Source organism: Portunus trituberculatus, chromosome 20 (assembly GCF_017591435.1).
Source record: "Portunus trituberculatus isolate SZX2019 chromosome 20, ASM1759143v1, whole genome shotgun sequence".
Taxonomy (NCBI): domain Eukaryota; kingdom Metazoa; phylum Arthropoda; class Malacostraca; order Decapoda; family Portunidae; genus Portunus; species Portunus trituberculatus.
The window spans coordinates 4,157,501-4,177,500 of NC_059274.1; the positions used below are offsets into that span (position 1 = coordinate 4,157,501).

At 45.3% G+C, this 20,000-nt stretch overlaps 1 protein-coding gene across 4 annotated transcripts in view; it reads left to right on the forward strand.

Annotated features, from left to right (window-relative positions):
* LOC123506723 (protein bric-a-brac 1-like) overlaps positions 1-20,000 on the forward strand; it is a 321,147-nt gene that overhangs the window by 270,581 nt on the left and 30,566 nt on the right. For 3 of the 4 annotated variants that reach the window (XM_045258991.1, XM_045258992.1, XM_045258990.1), the window contains one exon: positions 5,989-8,548. The exons of the other annotated variant lie outside the window; for it this stretch is intronic. In XM_045258991.1, coding sequence (XP_045114926.1) covers positions 5,989-7,631 — 1,643 coding nt within the window. In that variant the 3' untranslated portion in view covers positions 7,632-8,548. Of the gene's footprint in view, positions 1-5,988; positions 8,549-20,000 lie in introns of those variants that run through there. 4 annotated transcript variants of the gene reach the window in all.

Consider the following 20,000-nt stretch of genomic DNA (forward strand, 5'->3'; position numbering starts at 1 on the left):
TATCAATAAACGTGAAGGATTGATAGATACGTGAAAGGGGAAGAAGATATTGATAAACCAGAGGAAGAGCTAGATGGAAGGGTGATGAAGAGGATGGAAAGTTGAATTACATGGATAAATACAAATGAATATCGATAAAAAGGAGGAACAGGTAGATGGATGAATGAAGAGGAAATGTGAATAAAGGCATAGGGATTAAAAGATGAGGAAAGAGGGAGAGAATTGGTAGGTAAATAGATGAATGAATGTGGAAGAATGTGAAAGGAAATGAGTAAGAACCAGAGAGAGAGAGAGAGAGATGAAGAATGGTAGAGAGGGAGAAGGAAGAAGAAAAATGGATGTAGAGAAAAGTAAAAAATATAACTCAATAAATGGCAACGAGAAATTAAAGGATAGAAGAGAAAAAAAATAGTAAGAAGGATAAATAATGAAGTGGAAGTAGAGAAGATAAAACTTAAAAACTGAGCAAAAGATAAAGAATAATATAGGAGCTGAATGAAGAGGAAGAGGTGGTGGGAAACAAAGTGAGGAATGTGAAGGAAAGGAAAAGGGAGAAATAGGAAAAAGGTGATAAAAAATAAATGTGAGTATAGTTTATGTATTGTTATTGTTTTTGTTGTTGTCTGGGAGGCGTGAGGGGAATGGATGTGTGTATGTATGTGTGTGTGTGTGTGTGTGTGTGTGTGTGTGTGTGTGTGTGTGTGTGTGCCGGGGCAGGGAAAGTAAAGGTGGAGTTACGTAACGATTGAAAAGTTAGGTAAAAGCTGACAGGAGTACTGGCGGTGTCTTGTTCCCATTGGTGAGTTATTAACACGGCGGAGAAAAGAATGAAAAGAAGAAAAGTTTTGATTGACGGTAGATATCAAATGGTTGGAGTGCGCATGGGGAAGTAATAAAAATGGCTAGAAATGTATGAAATCAAATAAATGGTTAAATATCTCCAGTGAAGAGATGAAATGCTGCGAAGTGTCTAGAAAAACACAAATATCCTTGAAATGTGTCTCTGAAATCGTTAAAGATATCTAGCGAAAAGATTAAATGGTTGTAGATTGTTTAGAAAAGGAAAAATAATGTTTAGAAAAGTCCAAGGAGAACAAAATTATTGTTATAAAAAAATGTCCACAGGAAAATAATTCGCATTCGCTATGGAAAAGATTTAGAGATGCCGGCAAATGTTCATGGTGATAACAAAAACTCGTTATTATATAGCAAATAACACAAAACAATACGCTCAACCATCAATAGGCGTGTGCATCATTTCTCTTTGTATAATATCGTATCTAATCAAAGAAATATTGATCAAAGTCATTTTTTTAATGAAATAGCACAAGTTACAGCAATTCCCTCATGGCAGACTGAGGTAAATTAGATATCACAGTTGTCAGCCCAATTTAGTTTGAATTTGATTTAATCAGAGTGAACTCACATGTTACGAACTTGAAATAACTTCGTTTATTCCGCCTTCACGAACCATAAAGTTAGTGCAAACAATGTAAAATGTCACTTGATTGGTACTCTCATAGTGCAGCACGGGAACTGATAGGAAAAGGCAATTTTATTTCAAAAAGATAGAGTAATGATATGGAAAATTATCGTTATTACTTCAAACTAGAAAAAAAAAACATTAATTGGTTCGTATTCTATAAATGCAATACAAGAAATCAATAATAAAAAGACAAGTCATTGTATGCAGATAAGTAAAATGTCGTTCAGCCCGTGTTCTCTTCCCGAAATAGGAGGAAATTATATAGAAAAGAAAACATTTAGATACCAATTAAGATGATCAACAAAAACCATTGCCTTGAGGAACCAACTCTTTGGAAGTGACAGTCTGAGGTCACAGCGCCAGTCAGACACATAATGCTCACCTGTGCCGCCCCTTGCCTTAACACTCAGGTGACGCGAGGCAGGACCAACATCACCTCACCTGGAGTGTCTCAGTGGCCAGCGCACACCTGTAATCAGGGTAATAAGGAGGCTGTCAGTGCACCCCTACATAAAACAAAGAGGACGTGGCGAGTACCATTATTTTAGCCAGACAGTGACGCAAGACGAAGACCAGAACACAAACGTACCTTCAATCCGCCACTAAATGCGTGGGCTTAAGTATAGGTGTGTGTTTTTCTCCCTCGTTTAGTCTTAAGGGAAGTAAAGGATGGCAAACGAACCACCTTGTCGTCCAGTTAAAAGAATAAAACAGAAGGCTTAGAATACAGATATATATAACCGCACCTTCAGTGTTCACTAACCTCAGCTGTCATTACAGGCAATAAATTAGGTAGCAATCTTTTTCCTCTCCCTAAAAAAAAAAAAAATATTAGAGTGTGAATCATCTTACACGTAACGCAACGAAGGAATTGCACGTAACATAATGCAAAAGCCACTTCAATTCAAACAGAAATGCTTTAATAACACTATTATTACAAACTTTACATTACCTCCTCCTCCTCGTCCTCCTCCTCCTCCTCCTCTTCCTCCTTCTCCTCCTCCTCCTCCTCCTCCTCCTCCTCCTCCTCCTCCTCCTCCTCCTCCTCCTCCTCCTCCTCCTCCTCCTCCTCCTCCTCCTTCTCCTTCAAAACGCGTCTCCGTCAGGCAGTTCCTGGACACAGCATTACCACCGCACCGCCGGAAATGAGTCCTCGTCTCCACCCTGATTGTCTAGTCGAAGTAATAGAGAAACTCTGTCACGAAGAGTCGCCGCCGTCGGCCGCTAGGTGGTGTCAAGGTCGCTATCCTTCCGACGCTTAAATTTTGACGTATTGACTAAAATTGCCACGTTTTAGAGGAGCTGTGATTGCCACTGTGTGCTTTGATATATAGGAGAGAGAGAGAGAGAGAGAGAGAGAGAGAGAGAGAGAGAGAGAGAGAGAGAGAGAGAGAGAGAGAGAGACGAAGCGACGGAGATATGACATGAAAAACGACTGAGATATGACATGAAAGACGAGAGAGAGAGAGAGAGAGAGAGAGAGAGAGAGAGAGAGAGAGAGAGAGAGAGAGCAGGGGGCAGGGAAAGGGGAAGGATCCACCAGTTTTGTTTCAAATCATGATTGATGATTCCTAAGTTGAGTTGCCAACGCTTTGGGGATCGTGTGAATTAATTAAAGTTTCTTATTGCACTTGTTGTATTCTTACGCAATACAATTCTCTCTCAAATTCGTCTCTTGTCACTTCATGTTGGTTATAACTCTCTCTCTCTCTCTCTCTCTCTCTCTCTCTCTCTCTCTCTCTCTCTCTCTCTCAGTTTAACGTGTATTTTTTGCATAATGTACTTCAAGTATCAGTTGTCATTTACTTTTATATATTTAGTTATTTTTTTATGAATCTCTTGTTCTCCATCGGTTGTTCTTTTCTCAATGATATTATTTTTTTTTCTTTTCTTTTTCATTTTAGTTTTATTTTCCGTCCGTCAGATTTGTTCTTCAGTTCTCTTTATTTTCTGTATTCAGTTGCAAGTCACTGAGGAAATCACGTGGTAGAAAGAAAGGTGTCATCATGAGCCAAGATACAATGTTGTGGTCTTGTGGCGTTGTCGTTGTTATTGCTCAGTCTTGTAGTTGTCGCTGTTGTTATTGTTTACATACTTATTTCCTAGTGTTCTGCTTTTCCATCAGTAGGGAAAAAATGACAGGGAGAAAAGGGAAATGAAAGCAAAAGAATAACACTAGAAAATATCGGTAAACAAAAATTAACGAAATTAAGAGACAAAACCTAACAAAAAGCAAGAAAAAAATCACACACACACACACACACACACACACACACACACACACACACACACACACACACATGAAGAAAAGGAAGAAGAAGAAGAAGACATGAGCGAGCGTGTGTTGGGTGGCGTGGTGGAATCTCGGGTGGGGTGGAGAGAATCACTTATGCGTCTTGAAACGTGAGTCCGATCCACAGATGAATATAGAGTCGGTGGAGCATCACAAAGGCTAGTCATTACCATCAGAACTCAAGGCCTCGTTCCCGCCGCCTGCCCGAGGGAAACAATGGGCTCGTTTCTCAGAGGTTCTCGTTCGCCGGGCGTTAATTCATCATAACACAGCCAGGGGGTCGCGGCGTTTGCTGGCTCGCTGGCTCGCTGGACCCGCTTGCACTGTTCTTCGCCTCCCTCTCCACTTGTCTTGCTTGCTGCGTGTGTCGTGTCTTCGTCAGTCAGTCAGTCAAGGGCCGTTGTCGTGTTGTAGTTTTAAAGGTAGTTTATTTTTGTATAGTTTTTTTTCTCTTTTTTCTTTTTTTTTATGCAGTACGGATTAGTTTTCTTTTATTTTTTCTTATATTTACTTTTCCTTTTCTATATTTTGTGTCTGCGTCTGTTTTCTTCCTTTTTTTTATATTATTTTATCACACTTCGGTTTGTAGTTTTATCCTCTTTTTTTATCATTTTAGTTTCTGTTTTTTGTTTTTGTTCAAGGTTGCGAAAGTGTGTGTGTGTGTGTGTGTGTGTGTGTGTGTGTGTGTGTGTGTGTGTAGGCCAAATCTATACAGGATACCACCTTGCGTCTCTGTTAGCAACCTCAGCGGCAACCTCAGTCTTGGCGGGCTGTGAGGGCGGCGAGGTTTGATGCGGGCGTGGCGGGGCTCGGGAAGGTGTTGCGGTTATGGTACCCGGGTGTGGAATCTTGTCGCCGCCCGGTAGAATCCTGCTCCCTTGCTTCCTGTCACATCCCGGGATTCCTCAACCATCCGCCCGATTTATTGTTGTGAATGAGATGCATATGAATAATAGAGATATTTCTTGCATCGTTTGTACCCTCCCGTTGCTGCCGTAACGTGTCTGAGAGGAAACGAGACCACTCCCGAAAAAGCCGATTCTTATGATTCTCCGGAGAGAGAGGTCGCACAGGATGAGCGAACCTTGTTGTTGTAATGAATACACGTATGAAACACGAATGCCAAACAGGAAATCCCTTGGAAAAAGAGCACCACATTCTGAAATTGAAATAGTGACCTTAATGTCACTTGGGCATAAAAACAGTGCAGCTTCCATGATATGGGCTGGTGGTACCTCAGCCAAATATCCAGCCCGGCCCGAGGCGCTGCGCCGATATGGCCTCGTTCAGTGGGCACAGAATTACCCAATGGCGGCCATAATCAGTGCGTGGCGTGAGGGACAGAGGTGGGAGCTGCGGAACGAACGTACACACACACACACACACACACACACACACACACACACACACACACACACACACACACACACACACACACACACACACACACACACACACACACACACACACACACACACACACACACACACACGAACCTCCCACTGGAGTGCGAGGTGTCGGTCTCTGTGGTGGGCGTGGTAGTAAGTCGCTAACTCGAAGATTTTCTCTCTTGTTGCGTCTTTGCGTTGAAATGGCCGTCGCCAGTAGTTTGTTCTTACCGAGGGCAACTAATACCGAGTCGAAGGGCTGCCAGACCCGGTGGAAGGGAACCATAGCGATCCAAACTGACACAGACACGAAGTTCCAAGTGTTGGTGTGTTGTTCGTGGGTTTTGCGTGTGTGTGTTCGTGTGTGTGTGTGACAGCTTTGCAGCTCCCTACGCGCATGTTAACCAGCCCTTTATCCCATGACTTCCATCATACCCTTTATCCGCCCTTTTGGTGATGGGCGGACGCGACGCTTGTGTTTACCGTCGTCGCCGCGGCGTGACTGGAGGACGGATGCTCCCCAAACAGGGCCTCCGTGGGGCTGGTGGAGTTGCCCTCAGGTTTGGGGAGCGACGTTCCCTGGGCCGCGGTAGTGCTACCCTCGTCTATCTTTTTTTTATCAACCTTAATTTTGAAGTGGCCCGCCGGAGCGAGTTTGTGTTGAAGTACTAACAGAGGTGGACTGCTGCTGCTGTTATTACTACTGATGCCTCTGATGCTGCTGTTGCTGCTGTTACTGGTGCATGGTGGTGGTCGTGTGGGCGTGGTTGCCACTAACCGCCCGCGGCCTTGGCACCGTCACCTGCAGTGTTTCCTTGCAGATGGTGGCGGGTCTGTGTTCCCCACCATGTTCGCCGATCTCCCTGCTGAGACTCCGGCCGCCTCCACTGCCACCTCCGCTGCCGTCACCACTGCCGCCGCCGCCGCCGTCACCGCCATGACGGTGAGCAAGCTTCTGCCACCTCAGAAGATACAGACACCTTCCTTGCCTCTTCCCCTGGGAGAAGACGCCGCCAGTATTGCGAGGAGCATCGCTGACAACGTAGGCGGCGGCGCCCCGCCCACTCCAGACACCATTCTCATCTCCGGCCCTTCTATCCCCAATACAACCACCACTATTACTAACTCCAACTCAAATAACAACAATAACATCTCCATCAGCAACAAAAATCTCAAGAAACACGTTGCAGCGAGCCTCCCCACCACCTCCACTGACATCTCAGACCTCACGCCGGCGGTGCTCTCCCTCGCCGGCCACTTCCCGGGAAACACTAAGGCTTTGCGGGGACGCATCAGCCCCACACAGGGACTGAATGGTGGCGGTGCTGCAGCAAGTATTGGAGTCCTCACGCCGTCAAGGGACGACGGCGGTGGAAGTGTAAGGGCAACGGATTGTACCTGGGACGACCTGCGAGGTGCCATTTCGGCTCCGAAGTCCGGGGCTTCGCGATGGACGCAGAACGACTTAATGGCGGCCTTGACGCTGGTGAAGGCCGGTACTCCAATTAAACCTGCTGCGGAGCGGTGCAACATCCCCGTCATGACGCTGTGGCGTCGCACTCGCGCCCTGGGCATCGTTTCCTCCAAGGTGCAGTGTGGCTTCCGCTACCCCGCGGCACGTCGGCGCCCCAAGACTGACCAGGACAGCAACCCTCACGTAAAGGCGGAGGCCGAGCTCACCATCCCTGTCAAGGCAGAAGCCGACGCCTTGACCACCCAGAAGACTGAGGTAGACGCCGCTTCCAAGGGTGAAGGTGCCCTTGTCGGGTGCCCGAGTGGCAGCTGGACAACCGTCTCTACCACCCGTGCTGGTCCTTTGCGAGAAATGACTGTCCATGCTCCTCGTCGCCTCACCTCCCGGGAAAGCAGCCCTCGACCCGCTGGCCGGGAGAACAGTCCCCTTCCTGCTGGGAGGACAGGTATCTCCAGGCCCTTGCCTACCCACGCCGCTCTGATCGTAAAGAAGAATCGCACAACAGTCTCGGACGAAAACACAGCTAGTACTGATAGTTTTCCGAGCCTCCCGCCAACCAGCGAGAAGGACAGCCCTGCCGCTGAAGAGCCCCAGCCTGCTGACTTGGAGGTTGTCGCAAAATCCGGAAGTGATGCCAACTCCAGTGGTGGACATGACGCTGTGCGAGGCCCCGCGGCGAAGACCAAGGCGGGGAGCGGTGAGGGAGAGACAACCTCATCCTCTCAACAACCTGCCACCTCCGCCTCGGGTCGATCTGAGAGGTTCCGAGCGTGGGTGGACATCGTGCTGGAGGGCGCTGGAAGTCAGAAGCAACAGCAGCAGCAGCAGCAGCAGCAGCAACAACAACAACACCAAGAACAACAACAGCAGCAAGAGACACCCCAGGACCTGTCAACGCACCATCAGCGTCCCTCAGCGTCTCTCCCAGAACCACCAGCGTGCACTGTCACTGCCGACCCTCCACACTCACCCTCGGCGGTGCACCACTGAGCCGCGGTGCCTGCTGGGGCGAGGGTGTCGAGGCTTGATGTTGTGGTGGTCAGGAAGGCGTCGTGAGGGTACTGGAGTCCTCGCACGCTGGCCGAAGCGCCCCAGTGTTGAATGTTGGCAAATGTTAGACTTGTGTTGTCATCCCAATTATGTCTATAATGCTCCTGAAAAAGTCCTCCACGCACCAAGACACCTCTGTCCCCTGACTCCGCCCCGTCTTGCCCACTCTCGCCCCACTCCCCACAGCCAGGGAAGCTCCCACGCCCCCTCCGCCTCTCTCGTGCCTCTCCCGTCCCAGTCAGTCCCCCGCCGGCCAGACCCTCACCTTCAAACACCTCCGTCGCCACCTGTTGAGCTTTGAACCTTCCCCAAGAATCATAAGAGGATTAAAAACGTTGTAAAATTGCCCATGAAAACCCTTGCCGTCCGATCCCCTGCCTCGCCCCCGCCTCCGCCCCTGCGCCCCCACGCCCCATCGGCCACTCCCTCGCTCGGGCCCCTAATATCTGTCCTCATCAACCGCACACACACACACACACACACACACACACACACACACACACACACACACACACACACACACACACACACACACACACACACACACGGCGTCTGCATCACCCTCATTCCTGAACGCATTTTTACCAGGTGGAGGTTCGGGCCGACGAGGGCTTTGTTCTCCTCGTCGTCTAGTTTATAATATCAAAAATTCTAATTAGTTGAGAGGCTGGTTTGACCTGTTTTTGCGGCGGGGTTGTCCGGGCGTCGCGACAGCTGCAGTGACAATGCGGCGATACCAGTTCACTGCCGCCACAGAACTACCGTCGAACGCGCATACATTAGCGGCCCGGATGATATAGGAGCGACCCCCACTTACCTCCCCTCCCCGCCTCACATTCCTCCGACAACCCGACGAAGAACCGAGAGGAGACACCGACCGCCGACAGGTTCCTCTTTCCTCCCTCCAACATGACACACACTCCCCAACCCTTTACTTATTACTATCATTTTTTCTGGCCACTTCTTCGTCTTCGTTCGCTAGTTGGTGGTGGTGATCAGAGCGAGACGTCACTGTGGCAAGATGTGAGATACGAAGAGGCGGGTTTTGTTTGATTTATCCGGTCCCCTCCCTCTCTCTCTCTCTCTCTCTCTCTCTCTCTTAAGGTTTTTTTTTTTCTCTCTTTCTCTCTCAACTCAACCTTCTCGCTCTCACTCACCGAGAAGAATCAACTCGTTTCTGCGCTGCATTATCTGGGGTTAATATTTTGAGAGCACCTGTACGGGCGGACATGAGAGAGAGAGAGAGACTCGTTCGTAGTCCATTTAATTGATGTTGAAAGGAACTGAGCATCTTGGAGTAGAATGATCTTTCTTTCTTTCTTTCTTTCTTTCTTTCTTTCTCTCTCTCTCTCTCTCTCTCTCTCTCTCTCTCTCTCTCTCTCTCTCTCTCTCTCTCTCTCTCTCGGACACACGCGCACCTTACCATCTCCAAAGCATGTGATTGTGAAGGCGGAGGGTCCCTGATAAAGAGGAAAGAAGGCCCACAGGGGTTCGGGGACTCAAATGTAATAACGCGACTTTACTCTCAATCTCTAGGAATTGCAGAACCTCGGGCGGCCAAATCCCTCCACACCGCCACTTATTTTGTGAGGCAGATCCGACGAATACCGTAAAATCCCACTGGCGGGTTCCATGCTGTGTATAAGATATGTTTGACTGTTTTTTACACGCGTCCCTATTATGTAAGTCTGTTTTATCTGCTCACCCACCTCTCTCCCTCTCCCTCTCTCTTTGTGTCCGTCTGTCTGTTTGTCTGTCTCTTGTTTTCTCATACGAGTCTCATTTTCTTTGGTTTGTTTTGTCACTGTCTTAAATGTGGTGTTTTTTTTTTTTATGTTCTCTTTTTTCTTGTTTTTGTTGGTGTGTTTATGTGTAGTGCTTCTCTCTCTCTCTCTCTCTCTCTCTCTCTCTCTCTCTCTCTCTCTCTCTCTCTCTCTCTCTCTCTCTCTCTCTCTCTCGTTCCTTTACCTCAGTATTTTCTCCTTCCTACACATTGCAATATCTACAACTTCCTTTTCTTTAACCTTTTTCCTCTTTCCATCCTTCCATCCTTCTCACTTCGTCTCCCTCCTCTTGTCGTTCCCTTTATCCTTCCTTATATCCCTCTCCTTTCATCCCTCCCTTCTATCCCTCTTATTCTCAGCCTTTCCTTTCCTCCACCTCCCCGTTTCATTCGTTCTCTCCCTCTTCGCCCGTCTCGCACTCTTTCCCTCCCTTACTCTCCCTCCCCCGGTGTCCTGTCCTCTCCCTGCGCCTTTAGTTCATGTTTCAGCCGCTGCGATAAACCCACGAGCGAGCGACGACAGCAGCAACAACAGAGACCAAACGGGTAGAGGGAGAGAGAAAGATTGATTTTATCCTTCTCTTGGCCCGTTAAGTTTTTGTGCCATAAAGCTAAGAAGGTTGAAAAGACATGTGATTTGGGAGGAAAGGGGGACCTGAACCGCCCCTCTACCCTATACCTCCCCGCCCTCTCCCATTTCCAGTGATACACGTGTCCCTCCTCAAACCCATTACCCATTTCCTATGATATGCGTCTCCTTTTCTTGCCTCCATAAGTTTTCATTACCCCGCGGGGACGAATGCCAGGGGTGATTGGGAGGTGACGCGGGTGACGGGGGCGAGGTGGGGCGGGCACGGCTTGGGGTGAAGAGGTGGAGGAGGTGGGGGCGGGAATCACCCTTCGCCGCGCACGTAAAGCTGCAAAACCGTAAACGTCATCAAGTATTAGAATCGGCGGCGAAAGGTTCCGTTTTGCCCGCTGACGAGCTTCAGGCGGGGCGAGAACACGGCGGCGGGGAGACGAGGAACACACACACACACACACACACACACACACACACACACACACACACACAAACGAGACCGAATATATGAAAAAAGTAACCGAATGTGACTCTATAAATCATGGAGAAATAGCAGTGTTTATTTTTACGTCCCCCAGATTAGTGCTCAATAGAAATGACATGTTTTCACCTTCGCGTATCGTTATTCAGGCCCGCAGGTGGTTCCAGGTGTAGCCGTGGCGTCACCTGTCACTTGAGGCAGCCGGCAGGTGAAGTTGTGAAGAGAAGTTGTGAAGTTGTTTGATGTTCGCCTATTTAGTGTTGATTCAATACATTATTTACACCTTATCGATGCTACTTACCTGTTGTACCCCTCATCCCCCCTCTCCTTGATTACAGGTGAGGCGTGTGGCTCTTACCTTGCTCAGAATTATTATTGTTATTCTCGTTCGTGTTGTTACTCGCGTTGTTAATGTTGTCTGTTGTGAGTCAATAGTGTTCATCAAATGGAGGGCATTGTGTGTCATTTTTATCACGATGGAGTTTTGATAAAGTCGCTTCTTTGCTCTCTGATGCCTGATGTGATACGCTGCTCTGTAAAATGATTTAATAAGCTCTGTTTCGGCCTTTTCCCTGCGGCCGTTGTTTGTCCTTAGCGCTGATGGTAGCAAGAGTGTAGGAACATTTTCTTTTCCTCATATGTTGGATGTTACTAATGAGCTCAAGTTGTTAATTAGTGAGTAATTTAGTGTAAGTTTACTCTGGTAGTCACGGCGACGCTCCAAGTAGTAAGAAGTGAGTCTGTTAGCGTCTGTTTTGTGACATCATCATCATCGGGCTAATTGAGTAAATATTTCAAGTCTGAAGGAGAGACTTAAAAAAAAAATGACTGATGCACTTCCTGTTATCCCTTGCTCATTAAATGCTTGGCGTAGTACAAAGGGGAGCCCCAAATATTGTCAAGAAAATCATTACGGCTGTGAGTTGTGTTTTTCCCCTCATTATCATTATTCTGCCGGGTGGTGCATTCAGCGGGACTTGTTTCTTCTGTGCGCGAGCCCCGAGGAGCTTACGCCGCCCACCGCTCAGCCCGCGCCTCGTGATGATGCTGATGCTGTGCTGAATGATTTGCTCAGACGTAGCTTTAGGTGATAAGGGTGTTGGTGATGGTGGTGGTGGTAGTGGTGGTGGTGATTTTGTTAGTAGTAGTAGTAGTGGTTATTTTTGTTTTGTTAATAGTAATAGTAGTGTTAGTTTTGTTATAGTAATAGTGATATAGTAATAGTTGTTTTATTGTTTGTATAAATGGTGTTAGCAGTAGTAACAGGTGTTGTTTTGTGAATCATATTGTTTTTCGTTTTTTTTCTTTCTTTTTTTTATATATGCGTACAGTAGTAATAGCAGTAGCAGTAGTAATAACAGTAGTAGCAGTAGCAGTAGTAATAATAGAAGTAGCAGTAGTAGCAGTAGTAATAGCAGTAGTATCAGTAGCAGTAGTAATAGCAGTAGTATCAGTAGCACTAGTAATAGCAGTAGCAGTAGTAGTAGTAGCAGCAAGAATAATCACCACTCCTTTAACTGCTAGATTTAACCTCTCCTCTCCAACCTTATCAATCCTGTCAACTCCCCGTTCCCCACATCCAATCCCCTCCCTTGCCCATTACCCACACTGCACCCCTCCTCCCCCACACCCACACCCCCAAACAACGAGATGTGATAACTGGAAAGAGGAATGTGATACCGTTTGCCAAATTTGATTCCTGTAAATATATGCTTTCTGTGTCCATTCCCCCTCCCCCCCTCATCCATCCCCTCCTCTCCTCCCCTCACCCATTCTCGATGCAGATTTCAAACTCTGGTGTATTTTAATGAACTTCGAAGCTAACCAAATGAGTGTGTTTGTTTGTTTTCTTGCTCCTCCGAGTCTTCACTTTTTTTTTCTGACAGGATTGTTTTGATCGTGTAATTATACCAACCAGGGTTTCTAGAGAACGCTCCTTTCCGTCTAGTATCAAAGAAAATGGGAAAGTGCAAGCTACGTTTTCTCTTTCTGTAAATAAAGGCCCCTCCCCCAATCTACCTTTGTCGAGAATAAACCTTCTCCATTGTTGCTCCGAGTATTACTTCCAGCAAAACGATGATGATGATGGTGGTGATGATGGTGATGATGAAGCAGGAGGAGGAGGAGGAGGAGGAGGAGGAGGAGGAGGAGTAACAGTACGAAGGAGTGTTGTAGCAGCAATAGCAAGAGAGAATGTAGAGAAGGAAATAGATGATGATGACGATGGTGATAGTGATGATGAAGCAAGAAGAGGAGGAGAAATAGCAAGAAGAGGGTTTTAGTAATAATGGCAGAAGAGACAGAGAGAGATGATGGTGATGATGAATTAGGAACAGAAGAAGGATGAGTAGAAAGGGGAATGTAGCAATGGTAATCGATGAAAAAATTGGAAAAATAAGATGGTAGTAATGAGGATGAAGAAGGAAGATGAAGAGAGAGGGATGCGATAGTAAAGGATGATGAGGAAGAAAGAAGTGAAGGAAGATGATAGATGAAGTGGTGATGGAGAAGAGAGAGAGAAAGGCAACAAATGATGAGGGAAGGTGAGTAACAGAATGACAAAGGATGAAAGGAATAAAGAAAAGCGCATGTCTGCCAAAAAAAAAAAAAGAATAAAATTATAGAAATATGAGAACACTATCATTATTATTATTATTATTATTATTATTATTATTATTATTATTATTATTATCATAGAAAACATTGTAAAGGGAACTAAATTAATCCTTACCCTTCTTCCCTTTATTATTATTATTATTATTATTATTATTATTATTATTATTATTATTATTATTATTATGAGTCTCGTCCCAGAGGATATAGAATACATGTCTTCATATTCCTCGCGTGTCGTAAAAGGCGACTAAAAGGCACGAGGCGATGGGGTCGGGGAAGTAGGGGGGAAGGGGCGCAGATCCCTCCCCTGAACTTTCATATTCCCAGAAAGAACGAGGAGTATTTTGGTTCTTTTACTTTATTTTACTTTCTCTATCCTTTCTCTTTTTCTTTCTTTTGTCTTTTGTTTTGTATAGAAAATAGAAGCAATGTCAAATTATCATTATTGTCATCATATTTTTCTCTATTTGGTGTTAATTTCTTGTCTTATTTTCCATATATTAAAGGTGAGTAGGTGAATAAGATCATTATCCTTATTATTATTATTATTATTATCATTATTATTATTATTATTATTATTAGCATTATTATTATCTGTATTATTATTAGCATTATCTAAGTACATCACTTTCCTCTTCTGAAATTAAAATGCAGCAGGATAATCCTTCCTCATTCTTGATCATTATCATAGCCCAGAAAAACCTGACTACCCGCTTCTCTTGATCATATTAATATTAATCATGATACGCCTGACAGAAAGCACCAAACACCAAATTATAAAGATCTAGAAAATATAAAAATAACAACAGACACAACACTGACTGAGAGAGAGAGAGAGAGAGAGAGAGAGAGAGAGAGAGAGAGAGAGAGAGAGAGAGAGACGGACAGGACAGGACAGGATACCGTGATGCCTGGCGATTAATCAATTTATTTAAATAATGCTAATTCAGTGTCGTCACGGAAGCGCCGCGGCCCCAAGCGTGTCCCAGCGACGGACAGACAAACGTCCTCACAAGGGGAATTGACGTTAATGAGGCTGTTAGGAGACTCAAGTTTAAGAATCAGGGATAATCGGCGAGCTTGGTTTTTTCTCCTATTGTAATTTAAGAATAGAGGAGAGATACTCGTAGGAGGAGGAGGAGGAGGAGGAGGAGGACGGAAGCCAAGCAAATGAGAGGTAAGAGTGACGGGCAGGACGGTGAGGGAGGAGAGGGAGGTGAGTAGAGTAGATCATGAGGAGGAATGAAGGGAGATGACGATACGATTAAGAAAAGCAGGTGAACAAGAGACGGAGATTAGGAGAAACAGGACGAGGAAGGAGGAAGATGTGAGGATGGAAGGTAAAGAAGAGGAAGATTAAAATTCATTACGGTTTTAGGAAGAATAGGAGGCAGGAATAAGAAAGATAATGAGGATGGAGGATAAAGGAAAGGAGAGAGAGACAGAGAGACAGACAGAGAGAGAGAGAGAGAGAGAGAGAGAGAGAGAGAGAGAAAGTAGAAAGAAATTATTGAAGATTATGTTTACTTGCTTCTTTCTATTTGTTGTTTCTCTCTCTCTCTCTCTCTCTCTCTCTCTCTCTCTCTCTCTCTCTCTCTCTCTCTCTCTCTCTCTCTCTCTGTTATGTCATACCTTTTTTTCTTCTTTTTTTATTATGAGGTGACATTGGAATGGGTTAATAGGCGAGGGATTTTATATTTTTTCCTTGTCCTTTTCTTTCTTATTTTTACGTCATCGTCTCTCTCTCTCTCTCTCTCTCTCTCTCTCTCTCTCTCTCTCTCTCTCTCTCGTGAGTGTGTTTGTGTGTCACGGCGGCTGCAATGTGAACGCTGCGTGACTTAGCGTGTTATTTTCACCACGTTGCTTTCACAGGATTACGAGGAACAAGTAGATGATTCTTGGTAGGCATCTCCACTTCGTCCAATCACACTCGTTTGCTTCTATGACGTCACACCACCTCGTACACTCTGACCAATGTGAGTCCTCGGCCACTGTGACGTCACGGGTGCCGCTGACCAGTGATATGGAGGCAGTGAGTGGGACTGACCAATGGTGTCGCTTCGTCAGAGTATCGTTCCTGGGGTCTTTAGGTCCTTATTGGGGACATTCAGATTATGAAAATACAGAGAGAGAGAGAGAGAGAGAGAGAGAGAGAGAGAGAGAGAGAGAAAGAGCTCACAAACATTCGTATACAGCTGCTTCTTTTTGCGGTTATCAAATGCTATCATGTAAATCGTTTGGAATTAAAGACATTATTGTAAGTGGAGGCAATTTGATATTTGCCCTGAAGAGAAACCGAGGGATGTCCTTTTGATCGCAAAAATTTATGTTACTTCCCCACATCTTGATGGGAATGATGAGCCCCAGCTATTGCCTTTCACTGGGATTTCTTCTCCAATTGCTTGCATTTTCCACAGACCGACTCGCCTGATCGTCCAAATTGCATAATCATGGCTTATTATATGAATGACTCGTATGGTTCCTCCACTGCAGGTGTAGGACAAGGAGGGGCAGAGGAAAGGAGGACCTACTCACTCCCTCCTTAAGGATCAAACTCTCTTCCTCCTCCGTGCCTTCCTCTGTTCCCTGTAGTGGCCCGAAAATGTACTTAACTGGTAGTATTCAGAGTTGTGTTCGCTCTTACTTGGCGGAGAATGATTGAGGTGGCTTGTGTATGTGTTTTATTTACAGATGGTGTTGTTTGGGTGTATTTCCCTTTTTTTTTCGATCTCTCTCTCTCTCTCTCTCTCTCTCTCTCTCTCTCTCTCTCTCTCTCTCTCTCTCTCTCTCTCTCTCTCATCCCGTCTGGAGTAATGGGATGTCTTTATTTCATTATTTCTTATTCAAAACCATGCTTTCCTATTTTTTTCTCTCTCTTTATTCCATTTTTATTTGCCTTCTCTATACCTCATTTCCTCGTCTGTGGCCTCGTCTAAACATGTTTCTACCTAACTATCTCCGTGGCTTGAGAGAGAGAGAGAGAGAGAGAGAGAGAGAGAGCGGAACTGTATGCATGGGAAGGGCTGGTCCACACACACCTGTCACTAATGAAACCTCTCTACCTTTTTATTGGTTCACATTTGAGACATAGTAATAAGTCATGAGCATTGATAGTAGTTAAGAGATGAAAAGGAGAAACATTGTACAGTTGTCTTAGTGTTTTCATGTGTTTACTGATTCATTGATGCTTGGAGGAATAAATAGATAGGTAGATGTTAGTGTCTTATTTTCACTTACTAGTTCTTTCTCTTTGCTTTCTTATGTTCTCTGACAAATTGATGGATACAGGGATGGATGGATCGATTCATGGATAATAAGGTGTTATATAGTTTTCATTTATTATCAATTATCGTTCGTTTCCTGGTTTTTCTTGCTTTTATAAATTGATAGACAGGAAACATTGCTTCTCTGGTTGCCATAGGAACGCCCCACCCAGACAGACATTACAAGGAATGACTTTTCAATCATCAAAGGAAACTTGCTGGTATTTTTTTTCTAATAAATCTGATTATATTAGATTTTTTTTCAAACAATTTTATTCTTTTGTAAGCGAAATCATTTCTCTCTTCTGTTTTCAAACCCCGTAGGCTGCTTCAAGTAAAGAAGACACTGAGGCCAGCCTTAAAACCATTGGACATTTTTTTTTTATTCGACTCTTTTCCTCTATATATCACACTGCCATGGTGGAATTTCACGTGTTTGCGTTTCTAAGCGGATTCTCTCCTTTCCCTGTGGAGTGTTTGAGGTCATCTCGCCGCGGCATCATGGTCTATTCAGCGCCTGGTGTGGAGCAAGGCAGAAGTGGACAGCTGACGCGGTTACTTGGCTATATGTCGACGCCGAGAGTGTTATTTCTTTCAGTGACCACTCGACCTCCATTTACACACACACACACACACACACACACGTAGGGAGTCTAGCATCACCTTCTTTTTCTACGTATATAAGGTCTGGATAATGCTCTCAGTCCCACACAGCTCCCCAAACCCAAACGTCTTTATGAGAGGAGGAGCAGGAAGTAGAGGACGTAGCCGACACATAGAATAAAATGTCTCGCTCTCTAATATTTTTCTTTATGTCTGAGAATGAGAGTAGTAAGTGTGTCTTTTACTACTTTCCATCTTTTTACAGCCTCATTTGTGTAGAAGTAAAAAGGAAATCAAAAGTAGCAGCCGAGAGAGAGAGAGAGAGAGAGAGAGAGAGAGAGAGAGAGAGAGAGAGAGAGAGAGAGAAGGTGGTGGTGATGGTGGTGGCGGTTCAGAGTAAAACTTTTTATAGGGAAATGAACAAAGCTGTTATTTCCAAGCCGCCCTCCGTCCTCCCCTTCCTGCGTGGTGGATATGTAAATAATACTCAATATTTTACGCCATATTTTTACATCAAGGGGACTGGCAAGGGTGTAGATGGCGGGAATATTAACATTGGTATGCTGAGGCGGAGGTGAGTAAGGTAGCAATACGCCCACCTACTGATATTACCACCCTCACCGCGCCCTTCCCTCCCACACCCACCAACCCGCCCTGACACTCCCCTAGACTCCCAAAGTAAGCCCCGAATCCCCACCTCCCTCCCTACTTCTCCCCGGACATGGACACGGACACGTACTTCCTCCTCCTCCTCCTCCTCCTCCTCCTCCTCCTCCGCCCTGCCCTTAGTATGTAGGGTGTCCCGTTTTCTGATATACGTGTTGATTCAGAAGGCTTTATTTTCTTCGAAGCTGTCCGAGTTTCGTCGCAGAGAAAGAAAAATAAATAAATGTTATGTCCTTAGTAGTAAAGGTCAAATTGGTTTAAAGGTTAATTGGTTTAATGCTGTGTGTGTGTGTGTGTGTGTGTGTGTGTGTGTGTGTGTGTGTGTGTGTGTGTGTGTGTGTGTGTGTGTGTGTGTGTGTGTGTGTGTGTGTGTGTGTGTGTGTGTGTGTGTGTGTGTGTGTGTGTGTTGTTGATCTTATCATATATCGTGGGAGTAGTTTATTAGATTATGATTATTACGTTTATAATGATGAACGTAATAAGAATAATGACGGTGTTAATGTAATAATAGTATTATTAACGATAATTATGGAAATAACAATAGTAATAGTAATAACATTAATAATGATAATAATAATAATAATAATAATAATAATAATAATAATGATAATAATGATAATGATAATAATAGTAATAATAATAATAATAATATATGCACGGGATGGTGTTTATAATTAACACCCACTATCACTTCTATGAATGTCATTGGTGTTGTCACCACCACCACTACCACACTACTACTAAAAATACTGATACTACTTACACAGTCCTCCTAAATACCATTCACCACCATGACAGTCCATAGCAACCATCACCACCACAATAGCTCCACCACTACCACCACCACCACCTTCCCCCCTCCTCACCACACCATCGCCGCCGCCGCCGCCGCCTTTCCCGTCTGCACGTATTAAAACACCCTACAACATAAACCTCCTTTATGTGCTCGTAAACATTTTTCCCCTGACGGAACTTTTTTTCTTTTTTTTTAGGTTTGCGAGCAATTCTGGGAAGTGAATTCATATTCATAATAAGGTGGCGTCTTCTTATTCATATTCGTAATCATTCATAGACCCTTTTAGGATCTGTGATACAAACCCCCGTCCGAGTTTTATGCTGCCGTTAAAACCTCAGGGATGCGCGTTTTACATGTTCGGTGCGAGGAATTATGGGCCCGTTGTTGTCTCTTGTGGAAGTGTTGGCCTGCAATTATACTTCCTCATCTGCATTTCATCATGCACGCCGCTTTGAGGGCGAGACTTGCACCCTGAAGGCGTCGGCAGGGATGAGTGGCCGCTGCCTTCGCCCACAGCGCCGCGCCAAGTGGACAAGGGCGCCACCTGTACTGCTCTCTGGCGGCGGGAGTTCAGTTATCATCTCTCTTATCTGGAGGAGGAAGACGATGGCTGAAGCAGGCTAAGGAAGAGGGAAGTGCATGACGATGTGATGTGTTACGTTTGTAAAGAAGTCAAGAATGGAAGGAGAGGAAAAGAAAAGGGTTGGTGAAGCTAAGTACTATATATAGAAAGAGGACGACAAAAGGAAGACAGGAAGGAAATCTGATAACATCTTATAGAACAACAAGAAAACAATGACGGAACAATGAAGCAACTGAACAAGAAGAAGAATAAGGAGGAGGAAGATGACAATGGCGGAGTGAGGAAGGAAAACATAATGACCCGCTGAACAAGAACAGAATCAAGAACAAGACGAAGACGATGAGCAGTGAAGCAATGAAGCCAGAGCCGAACCGAGCCGAGCCGAGCCGAGCCAAAGCCACAGCCAGCCACTGCAACACACACAAAAAAAGGCCTCCCCCTCCACCCCCTCTCCCGCAGGAACACAGCGGCGCTCACGCAATCGGACGCCACTCTCGTTAATGCCGGTTTATTTCTAGAATTTACCGAGTCGACCATTATTTGGGTTTATATTAAAAACGGGGCGGTCGTTAGCGGCCTAAAAGTTGGAGTCATTATCGTTTATGGAATATTAGGAGGACCGCGCGGAATGGTATGGTTACAGTTACAACCTTTCCAGCCCGCCAAGACTTAAGTAACGTGTGCCAGAGGATCACCCCACTCTCTCTCTCTCTCTCTCTCTCTCTCTCTCTCTCGTGGAACCTCATCCCTGCGGAACCTACTTGAAATTTTCTCACTTGATGTTTCTTTTGAATGTTATTAGTCTTAACTTTATTCTGTTGTATACGTGTGCATTACCTCTAAAGTTACTGGCGCGCACGCTCGCCTGGGTGTGTATGTGTGTGTGTGTGTGTGTGTGTGTGTGTGTGTGTGTGTGTGTGTGTGTGTGTGTAGGA